General features: G+C 42.6%; 1 protein-coding gene across 1 annotated transcript in view; it reads left to right on the forward strand.

The window, feature by feature from the left end:
* The window catches only part of Map4k5 (mitogen-activated protein kinase kinase kinase kinase 5), a 90,323-nt gene extending 78,875 nt beyond the window's left edge, over positions 1–11,448 (forward strand). Inside the window, exons 28-32 of the mRNA XM_041657928.1 lie at positions 2,376–2,444; positions 4,062–4,154; positions 7,363–7,433; positions 9,605–9,660; positions 9,881–11,448. Of these exons, the coding sequence (XP_041513862.1) occupies positions 2,376–2,444; positions 4,062–4,154; positions 7,363–7,433; positions 9,605–9,660; positions 9,881–9,968 (377 nt within the window). The 3' untranslated portion in view covers positions 9,969–11,448. The remainder of the gene's footprint in view (positions 1–2,375; positions 2,445–4,061; positions 4,155–7,362; positions 7,434–9,604; positions 9,661–9,880) is intronic.
* The last annotated feature ends 419 nt before the right edge of the window (positions 11,449–11,867 follow it).

Genomic DNA, 11,867 nt, shown 5'->3' on the forward strand with positions numbered 1-11,867 from the left:
CCCCACCCCAACCCGCCTTTATTTGAATCACTGGGTGCTCTGCAGACACGGATAGAAGTTTCTGAAGTGGCCTTCAAGCTTTTACATTAGAATATTCAATGTTTCCTCGATGGGCTGGTTAATCTAGGAGTTTATTACACATACCTCAGTGAAAGCTCTGGAAGCTTTTCTCACAGTTCAAGTTTGGAAAAATCAGTCACGAATACATTTTTCAAATGAAAACAGTACCCAGTGCCGCTAACCAACAGGGAGCTGCAAGTCAGTGATGTCATGAGATACCATCCAAGACAGAGCAGTCACAAACTTCTGTGAGGATGCAGGGAGGAGCTGCTGACGGGGCTTCAGTTAGTGCAGCCATTATGGAAACAGTTTGGGGAGGGGCTTCAAAGACCAGAACTAGAACTACCGCGCCACCCAGCAGTTCCACTATTGGGTGTGTACCCCTTTCCAGAGAAAATAAAATTAGTGTGCTGGAAAGAGAGCCGCACACATGTTTATTGCAGTATTCTCCAGAATCACCAAGACTTAGAATCACCCTAGATTGATTTCAGCAGATGGGTCAGGAAAGAAAATGTGGTATGTCTACACTGTGGAGTATTGCTCAGCCATTGCAAGTGTGAACCTGTGTTGGGTGTGATGGCACATGCCTATAGTTTCTGCACTTGGGTGGTGAAGATGGGAGGATAATGAGCCGGCCCATCCTGGGCTACATCAGGGACCCTCGATACAAGGGAAGAATGAGGACATAGGAACAAGTGAAATGTCAAAGGACAGGTGTCATGTATTCTTATCTGTAGACACTGAAATCACATGAGATTCGGCTACAGAGCTAGGAAATCCACAGACGTGGGGGGATGGGAAAAGATGATTGACAGTCTGGAGCTCTGGTTGGATAGGAGGAACAGTTTCTGTTGTTCTCTAACCCCGGGCTAACAGGGTAACTGGTTAATGACAATTACATGTCTGTTTCAAAATCACCATCAGAGAGGATTTGGGAGAATTTATATTTTAAATCTGGGCTATATGAAATGAGAGGGGACCTCATTTTCCTGTTTGTTATACTATTTTGTCATGTGTCAACTGTGATTTTAAGCAGAATTGAAGCAGTTTGTGGTAGCTTTCTTACACAACATTACAGCCCTCACTACACTGAGAGGACTCTGTCACAGCCTCTACACTGAGAGGACTCTGTCACAGCCTCTACACTGAGAGGACTCTGTCACAGCCTCTACACTGAGAGGACTCTGTCACAGCCTCTACACTGAGAGGACTCTGTCATAGGCCTCACTACACTGAGAGGACTCTGTCATAGGCCTCACTACACTGAGAGGACTCTGTCATAGGCCTCACTACACTGAGAGGACTCTGTCACAGCCTCACTACACTGAGAGGACTCTGTCACAGCCTCTACACTGAGAGGACTCTGTCACAGCCCTCACTACACTGAGAGGACTCTGTCACAGCCTCTACACTGAGAGGACTCTGTCACATCCTCTACACTGAGAGGACTCTGTCACATCCTCTACACTCAGAGGGCGTCTGTTTCAGCATTGCATTTGGTGCACCTTGGCCTTTGATAATTTGCAGACTGAGTTCTGAGAGCTCATTAAGCATGCCAACTAGGAAAGTTTAACATCCCACCTTACTGTCACTTTCAAATAAGACTGGGACATAATGTCACTAGCATGCACGAGGACTGTGTTTGATCCTATATGTTACAAAGGAAAATCAGTATGCCCCAGAGATGGCCTGGTTTCACAGCAAGACCTTTTGGGTGCAGCCACTGGTTGTAGTTACCCAAAGAGTAGAACTACCATCATAGTCGGTTTCAAACAGCCTGATGGCATGTAGCCCTGAACTGTGAGCACCCCTGTGTGGACCAAGCCATAGTTTCCTGTGGGGTAAAGAAGTAAGCCACTTGCCCCTGTACCTCGCCTTTCCCTGTCCAGCCTATTGGCCTCTGCAGTTAGGGGCATGTTTCCTGTGATTGCCTTTTGAGGTGTGGGGCAGTGAGGTCTCCTTTGGACCTGACCGATTCCATCTCTCCTAAGTGCAGAACAAAGCTAACCAATGTGCGCATTTTCCTCCCCTTTCCCATATTCGCCCTCATCGCCATTGTCACTGTAGCCCACCTTTCCAGAACAAATTTGTAATCAAGCAAAACTGCATTTTTTAGTTCCTTTTATCCAGGTTAGAGCTGATATTTGTTCTCCTAAACTGATATTCAGCCTTTTTTTCTAAAGATAACCTGACAAAATGCATTTTGCACCATATTTCAAAGAACGAATCAACGAATCATAGCGACAGTCAGACTGCTGTTTTCTAAGCCCTGGTTTACTGAAACATGGTGTTAACTGTAACATTTCCCCTCTCAGGCAGCCAACAGCTGGATTCCATTCATGTGACACAGTTGGAGAGAGATACTGTTCTGGTGTGTTTAGACAGTGAGTATTATTTTAAAGTTTATTTTGAGTGCACTACTTCATAAAGCAGCCCCTTTAATGAAGTTGTCAGTCATTCCAGCTCCTCCTCTGTGAGTGGCCTGACTTACTGACAAAGCAGCTAAAGTCACAGCAGCCACAGACTCAGTTCTGCCCCATCGGGGCCGTCCTTCCACTCGGCTCACGTGGGGACTTTAGCACTCTCCCACATCTTAGGAGATTGCTGTAGAAACTCTTCCCTCTCACCGTAGTGAATGAGTAGAAGGTTACATTAGACTGGGATCACAGATCACTTCCCATGAACTTTTAGAGGCTTGTCAGTTCTAATGTACTCAGGCCTTTGACGCTCCACCTGCTGACCCTGACTGATGCAGGAGAGGTGTTTGTAGCAGAAGTGTGGCCTCGCATAAGCAGGGGAGGCGCATAAGCAGGGGAGGCGGGAAACAAGCAGCTTAGCAGCAGTGTTCCTCTGATTTTGCTGATGAAGGCACTCTGGTTCTTAAAACTCATCTTTATGCAGTAGGTACTGCAGGATGAACTGTACGCAGTCTTGGGATTATGTTTTATCATGGCTGTATTTACTATAACTAGTATATTTTTAGCTTGCTCTTAGTGGCTGAACTACCTGTGTGTACAAGCTCATCTAATATGACAGCTGAGTGAACCAAGCATGCAGGGCTTCACTTGCTGTCCTTTGGTTAGGGACTTGACTCTGAACACTAGTAAAATAAGAGTGTTATAAAGTTGCCTGGAAGGAAATTGCATCAGTTTTTATCCTAATAGATACAAATTTGTCATCGACCGAATAAGCATAACAAGAACTAAGAAGGCTGAGGCTTTCGTGCTGAGCCCCGCACATTTGTGAGTGATCCAGGGAAGATCTCGTGCTTAGTGCTTATCGTGGTGTTACACATTTTAACACGGCTTTAGGAACACAATGCTCTGCAAGACTCTGCTTCCAGACTAAACCAGTTTCTGTTGTTAAAGAAGTAGTCTTGGGAACTATCTTCCCAGCTCTGTGACCTGTCAGTTGGTTTTTGCAGACAGCAGTGGAGACAGGCTTGTAATCTCAAATCGTGGGAATGGACAGTTGAGAAGCAAAGGGTGCTTTCCAAGTCTGCTTGAGCTAATGTGAAGAGATCAGGGACAGGACGGAGGACAGGAGCCGAAGAGGCTGTATCTGCATGCCGCCATCCAGAGCTCCCCACCCTTGGCGGTGCTGCCACTGGCCCAGTGTGCCCTGGAGACCTGGAGCTCTGTGGCACGCAGGAATTGCTGCAATTACTACTTGGCAGATACTGTGGGATTTGTGAAGGAAAAACATTACAACTCATCACTAAATATTTGAGCATTAAAGTAGCCACTTTTTAAAAATGAAGATATTGATGTTCAGTATGTCTATTTAATTTTAAAATTAGCAAAAATCCCACTCACTAAATAAACATCTCTGTAATTGTGTATCTTTTAAAACATTAATTCCTATTTTTCACTACGCATATCCCAATCAAAGTAAATCTTTAACTTTATTAAGAATATTATTTGATACCCATACAAAATACATTACATTTATTTTAGAAAACTTTCATTTCTGGTCTTGACTTTTTTTTAATTTCTTTTAAGAATTTGTAAAAATTGTAAATTTGCAAGGAAAACTAAAGTCAAGTAAGAAGCTGGCCTCTGAGCTGAGTTTCGACTTCCGCATTGAATCTGTAGGTAAGTCCCTTTCTGTTACTGACTCGGATATCTGGGGACTTTGCTTGTTCTCTCCTGAGTTGTGTAGACCAGTGCCTGTCTCATAGCTTGAGCTGACAGAAACACTGTTATTGTGTGCACTAGTTCATGTGGCGAGTGCCACAGTGTACTTTCTAAATTTTCAACTAATTTCATTTTGATTTTTATTCTGTCAATTTCATACATATAATTAATTCACTCTGATCATGGTCCCCTTTTGATATGACTTTTTACATAAATAAAAATACTGGTTGCTACCATAGTGGACAGCACTGGTCTTGCCTGTGCCCTTGTTTCCTGGATGTTGATTTTTAAGTAGGCTCATTACCATGGTTGTGCCAAGTGAATTATGCTTTCCCAGCTCTTTCCAAGTCAGGAAGGCGCTTGTGTGAAGTGACCATTCTTTAGGTCCCCTGTAATTCTTTGTCACTGTTGTCTAGTTCTGTGTGTTGACGGTTACTGTTTTAGATCTGTTTCTATAAAAATAGTAACTTTGGGACGAAGTGATGCCTCCAAGGCTGACAGCCCTGAAGAGCTTCCAGAGGACCTGGGTTCAATTCTAGGGACCACATAGCAGCTCACACCCATCTATAACTTCAGTTTCAGGGGTTCCAGTTCCCGTTTCTTCTACAGGCTCTGAATACACGTGATGATACACAGGCATGCATGCAGGCAAAGCACCCAGACACATAAAATAAAATAAGTAAATCTCAGGGCTGGAGAGATGGCTCAGCACTTAGGAGCACTTGTTACTTCTGCAGAGGACCGAGGTTCGATTCTCTGCACTCATATGATAGTTCACAACCATTCATAATACCAGTGCCTGGGTATCCAACAAATACACATACATGTGGCATACGTACATGAATGCAAGCAAAACATCGTATATGTGGAATAAAAATAAATCTTGAAATAAATTATAAATAAACATTAAGTTTCCCTGAGGTTATAGAAAGGAATATGTCATTTTAATTTGTTTCCTTATTAGTATTTTACTTCAGCATGCTCATTAATTTTATGATTATTTTTTAAGCATTATAGGTTTGTGTGCAGTGGTGCACACTTTTAAGCCTCAGCACTTAGGGAAGAAACAGGCAGATCTCTGAGTTTGAGGCTAACGTGGTCTAGTTCCAAGCCAAACTGCAGAGTGAGACCCTGTCTCAAACAACAAATAATTATAATTCCACTTCCATCTTTTTTGCTGGTGTGTCAGCATTTTCCCGAAGGGAAATAGAATCCAAATATTTTAGACGATTGTATGATTCTACCATTAAAGAAAAGGACACACACACATATCATATAATTACCTGTATATGGCTTTAAAAATTGTTTTTAACTAGTTAGAAACATTCTAGGTTTGTTTAAAAAAAATAGCCAGTTGGTCGTGGCATAGGCCTTTAATCCCAGCACTCAGGAGGCAGAGGCAAGTGGCTCTCTGTAAGTTCAAGGCCAGACATTGATCTACAAGAGCTAGTTCCAGGACAGCCAGAACTGTTACATAGAAAAACCCTGTCTGGAACACCCTGCTCCCCAAAAGAAGATTCTGACCTGAGTTTCTCATTAAACTAGAATTTGCCAGAGGGTAAGGGGCACAGGACGTAGCTCAGTAGTAAAGCTCACGAGGACCCTGGCACTATCCTAGTACAAAAATAAACTGTTGTGCTTTCGTGGGTCAGCTCATAAAGATATACCTTGCTTGTGATGGAAATATAGGCCAGACTGGAGGGACTGTGGAAGCTTGATTCCTCCTTACTCCAGTATGCACCAGGTACAGCGCGTCAGCTCCTAGCACAGAATGTTCTCAAGCAGGAATCCAGCCCAGTCCCAAGTCCTCTTCATCTGACACCATATGTGTCACAGTATTTGGAAAATTTTAATTGTGATACAAAAGTTCCCTCCTAGATTGCCATCACCTCATTCAAATAAATCTTGAAATGGTTACAAGGATCCTGAAATCATCTCTTTAAATCCTTTTAAATCATATCTCAAAATAAGACAAGTAACTTCAGTTTCACAACTAGTGAAACACATGTGATCTGTCATCGTCAAATACTTCTGTTTTTATTAAGTTGAATTATGTCCCAGACATTCTTACAGTAACCATGTCCTTATTACTCTAATAAGAAATCCATGCTTCTCTGGCATACACTAACCCTGGATATGCTCGCTAGTACCAGAAAAAAGAAAAGAAAAAGACAGTAATAATTTTCTGTCTTTTTTTACCATTATGTTTATTAATGTTTGTGTTTTTCTAATTCTATTCATTAGAATAGCCAGTAAAAATACTAAGATATTTATTTAGCAATTGACTGAGATCATAATATTCAATGTGTGATTAGATTCTGGGTTAAGAAGCATGTTTATTTTTTAATTTTATAAAATGAAAAATAAGAACATAAAATTCTTGCTTGATAGCTGCTTGAATAACTTCCTTTAAATCCAAAGCTTAACTGCATGTCTTTATTGTTTTATAACTTAAAATAGAAGATACACCATATGGAAGAGAAATTAGTATGCCAATGCCCAGCTTATCAGAAGAATGCCGGTGACATACATCTCTGAACGCTGCTTAACAGTCTCAGTAAATTACTTGAATTTAGGCACGACTTAGTCACAAAAAATGTTGAGCAGTAATAGTCTAGACAGTGGAATTTTGCCCTGAGCGCTTGAAAAGCCTTATGTTATCATTTATTAAAAAGAGCTAGGGAGGGGCCAGAAAGATGGTTCGGTGTTTAAGAGCACAGACTGCAAACAGGGTTTGATCCCAGCATCCGTGAATTCAGAACCACTTGTACCTCCAGCTCCAGGGAGCTCCTTTGCCACTAGTCTCTTCAGGCACTTGCAGAAACATGCATACACCATACATGTGCACGCATACATGTAATTAAAATTAATAAAAATAAATCTTTTTATTTATTTATCTTTATGTACGTTGGTGTTTTTTTGCCTACTGGTATGTCTGTGTGAAGACTTCAGATCCCTTGGAACAGAAGTTATAGACAACTGTGAGCTGCCATGTGGGTGTTGGGAATTGAACTCAGGACCTCTGGGAGAGCAGCCAGTGAGTGCTCTTAACCACTGAGCCATCTCTCCAGCCTGAAAATAAATCTTTTTCTTAAAAAAGCAGTTGAGGAGAATCTGTAGTGTGGAGCTCTGTGCTTCCTTCTCACTTTCCACTCGTCTTTTTCAGTGTGCCTTCAAGACAGTGTGCTGGCTTTCTGGAAACATGGGATGCAGGGTAAAAGCTTCAAGTCCGATGAGGTGAGTGTTCTCGGGTTCCCTCTGTGACTCCCACACAGGATTTTTAATGGTGAGATGTCCACTCTAGGCATTTCGTCTCTGAGTCACACTGCCTCATTTAGTGCCTTTAGTGCATGAAGTGGCAGAATGCAAGCCTGCATTCTCCCCTCTCATAGGTTCCCTTTTAGATTTTGCTGTTAAATACCCAGTAGCCACAGGGAACTCCAAAATGTCGAAGACACTGTTGTTATAAATAATGTTATAAATTTTGTATAAGACGTATTATGTTCCAGGAAGTTCACAAATATTAGCACATTTAAAGCTCAGAAAGTAGGCACTCTGTATGCCACGTGACTGGTAAAGTAGCAGAGCATGGATCTGAGGCTTCAGTGTCACTTTTAGGACGCCTAGCTGCAGGAGATGGGGCTGGCTTCCACCCCAAGGAAGGAATTCCACTCTGATGGTAGCGTTTCCCAGCTCTGTGGATTTTCTATGCTAAAGGCTCATGAATCTGTGACGCTACCTGAAAGCATGGAATCTTCTGTATTAGAGTTTAGTTCATCTCTCCCCGTATTTATATAATATTTAACTATGTAAATAAATAGTTTTTCTTCCAAGAAAAGGTGGTATAAACCAGTGGTCTTTGGATGTGTTGGTTATTTACTGACCCACGTCACTGAATGTCACCAAGTGTGCTTTTTCAAGACAAGCTTTCCCTAGAATTCATGTGTATGACAGCATGCCACCACGCCCAGCAGTGCTAACTGTTCTTAAATGCCGTTTTCATTGTGTCATTCCCATCTTTGCGAACTCAGACCCAGGGCCTCTCACGGTCTGGGACTGCGCTCTCTGCGGACTCCCCCGCTGTGCTGCTGCCTCTTGTAAAGCATTTGTCTCAGTTGAGCTCTGCTCTGCATCTCTGTCTTCCTGCTGGGGCTCTCGTCCTTCGATGGAAGCCTCTGCCATAAAGTAACATTCCACAGTAATTAGAGTACTTCAGTGTAACGTGAGGGGCCTGCTTGTTGGGGTTTCTGTCCTGTCCAGTTCCCACGGCTGGCAAGTCCCAAAGAAAATCACACAGAGGTCTTCATAAGATTGGCCCATTAGCTCAGGCTTCGTATTAGCTTATAACTTATATTGGCCCATTATTCTAGTATATGTTAGCCATATGGCTCAGTACCTTTTTCAGCAGGGCAGGTCACATCCTGCTTCTTCAGTGTCTGGACAGGACTGCAGAGGAATGGGCTTCCTTCTTCCCAGAATTCTCCTGTTCTCACTGACCCACCTCTACTTCCTGTCTGGTTGTCCCGCCTATACTTCCTGCCTGGCTACTGACCAATCAGAGTTTATTTAAAACATAATTGACAGAATACAGAATTGTCCCACACCACTTCAGCCTCATACTGTGAAAATTAGCTCCCTAGAGTATATAGCTCCAAACTTGTTCATTCTGTCTTTCCAGATAGACTACAAACTCCTGTTAGTAGACTGTTGTACACTAATCATAGTCACATAGTTTGAGTCCCTCCAAGGGCCAACCCAAGATAGCAACCAAGTAGAGGTGGTTTGCCTAGGAATAGATTCTAGAAAGCAAGTGATGTGGTGAGAAACACAGAAAGAGGGAGTGCATCGAAAGCATGTTCCTACAGGTGGGCATCCACTGCACAGCAGGGCTCCGCCAATAGGAGCACCAAGGCTTGGTAGAGCTCACCTTAGAGCGGCTGCTTTAGAGGAGAAAGTGAGTCGTTGGCACTAAGGCTGCCCTTCCTGGATAAAGGTCACACCCACTCTCTGGCTCCTTGGGGAGTGCTCGTGCTTAGTGATGCAGCCTTTGCAGACCGCAGGAGGGGTTGGTCATCTAACACGGGTGGCAGCCTGGCCCTTGGGAATGAATAGCAGGGTGCTCCTATAGCACCTCACTGTAAAGTAAGACTTCTATGACCTTATGCCTAATGGAACACTCAGAAGCAAATCCCACAGAGTTCCCTAGGGAAGCAGCTGGGAGAGACTAGGTGCTCTGTGAACATGGGGCCGTTTCTACTCATGGGCGGTCAGAAACTAGCTTACTGAGACATGTTTGATTTGGGGAGCTATATTGTTCCTTCTCTTTCATTGCTGTGTCTAAGCGACTGCTACAGGACTGTAAGCACTGTCAAGGCTACAATGTGACTGACAGGTATTTTCTGCCATAGGTCACCCAGGAAATTTCAGATGAGACGAGAGTTTTCCGCTTATTGGGATCAGACAGGTAACGATCGGTTGTAGTGATTTAATTATGTGGAATAGCAATGTTCACACTCTGTTCACACTGCAGCCTGTGTTGAGTTCCGGTCGAAATTCTTAGAGGGCTCATCAACTTAGATTTTTGTATTGAGAGAGTGAATCATATTTAGTCTGTTGGTTTCACAGGCTTTTCAGGAAAAGGGTTGTGTTTTCAGCACTTAGACTTCTTCTTGATTTTGTTTCAGGGTGGTTGTTTTGGAAAGCAGACCAACAGAAAACCCCACAGCACACAGCAATCTCTACATCTTGGCTGGGCATGAAAATAGTTACTAAGCAACTGAGAGGATTCCAAGTGACAAGAAGATGAGTGTGCTCCACTGAAGCAGGCGCGTGCTATGGGAACTCAATACAGACGCAGTGTGACTTGCCTTCTGTACATTAGGATAGGATTCAGTATTTTCTGTAGCTGGAAACAGCTAGTCAATCTCTTGCCACTGTGTGGTGGTTATATCAAGTTTGCTTAATAAAAGCTATGAGACAAATAGTCCTCTAGTTCCAGGAAACACAGTCCTTTTCAAAACACAATGTTTGTAACAAGGTGCCATGGTTTTTAAATAACTCATGTAATTGTTTTTTCAGAGAGAGGTTAGTGAGCATTCTGCCCTTTTATACCAGGTCTTACTCCTTCTTAGTGAACATAATTTGATAAGAAGTTGTCAAACAAGCCTTTCACTTTGACATTGCCGTTCTGTATGTTTTTGTAAGATAGAATATTTAATCCTTATTTATTAATCTCTTGCTGGAGTGGTGTAATGTTTCTAACTTTTAGCAAAGGAAGGTTGCAGAGCAGCTGAATTTTTTTATAATGTGTGAAAGTCCTGTTCACCTTTACATAGCCGTTCGTTCTTCAGGAGTCACAGGCAGTGTGTGGTGTTCAGCACACGTGGTTTCGTCTAACGAAGTGTTTCATGACACAGTCTCATGCAGGGTTGCCTTAGAGGAAGTTTGTGATTTCCACTGCCGATGGTTGTAAGGGCTCATGAGAAGTGCCGACGGTGGACTAAAAGCCTTGGCAGAATGTGTAATGTCTGGTGTGACTACCGTATTTTTGACAAGCAGTATAATATACCTGTGATTTTTTTTTTGCATTAGGGATAATGCACAAGAAATTAATCTTCATATATATCATGATCCCTAATGTTTGGGAGAAAAGTATTTAACTGCCCATATTATGTATTTTACTTACATTATGCCAATGGGGAAACTGCAGGGTAACTGCACGTGTAATCTTGGGTTTTCACATACATAGGTGTTCATTGTGAGTAGGGTTAAGAAAAAAAAACTTTAAGTGAAATTGCAATTTCTGATGGGATAGTATAGATAAATGATGTTGGTTTTATATTTTTTTTGAAAAGCCATTATACTAAAATTAAAGGATAGGGCCATTTTTTAGTTTGTTTTTCTTTTGCAACTCTTAGTGTCCAGAATTGATGTGTTCTTTTGGTACCAGCTATCTTAATACATTTATAAGAACAGTTAGCATTGAGGTGATGAACAGGGGGTAGCAGTAGCAAGCTGTAGAAATAGTCTGACCAGATACTTGACAGGAAAACAATGTGTACCTATCTCATCGTTAGCAGTTTTATAAAGTACATGTTATCATCTCCATTTTTCCAATGAGGAAATAAGAGTTTAACCAAGTTAAGCAACTTAACCACTTCATCCTGGTTAGTTCTTGAGCCAGACCAAGAGTCTCCCGACTCTGCTCTTCTCACTATGCAATGTACAAGTAATAAAATGTTACACAAGCAAACTGTAAAGGATTTGTTCTTTGACAACGCACCTAGTGGGTCAGGGCCAGCAGGATGCTCACTGGGTAGGGGCACTTGCCGCGTAAACCTGACTCCTACCTAATTTTCATCCCCACCGCCCAGCTATGTGAAGCTGACTCTACAGTGTTGTCATCTGACCTCCACATACGTGCACACCCACACACCATAACATTTAAATAGAATATGGAATATGTAAATGGGTCCTCTGAGAAATGCTGCGTGCAACAGATGGCAGGAGGACAACCTTCAGGGTCAGGAAAAACCAAAGACAGCGTCCTTTTTTCTCACTGGTCCCCTACAGCCATCCTAAGAGGATGTGGGAGGCAACTAACTGCAGGAGGAGAGACGCAAGAGGAGCCTGATGTCAGAACCTACTGCTAATGAGCTGTGCAACTCGAGA

This window comes from Microtus oregoni, unplaced genomic scaffold (genome assembly GCF_018167655.1).
Source record: "Microtus oregoni isolate MIOR12 unplaced genomic scaffold, Mior012 000009F_ref0000495, whole genome shotgun sequence".
Taxonomy (NCBI): domain Eukaryota; kingdom Metazoa; phylum Chordata; class Mammalia; order Rodentia; family Cricetidae; genus Microtus; species Microtus oregoni.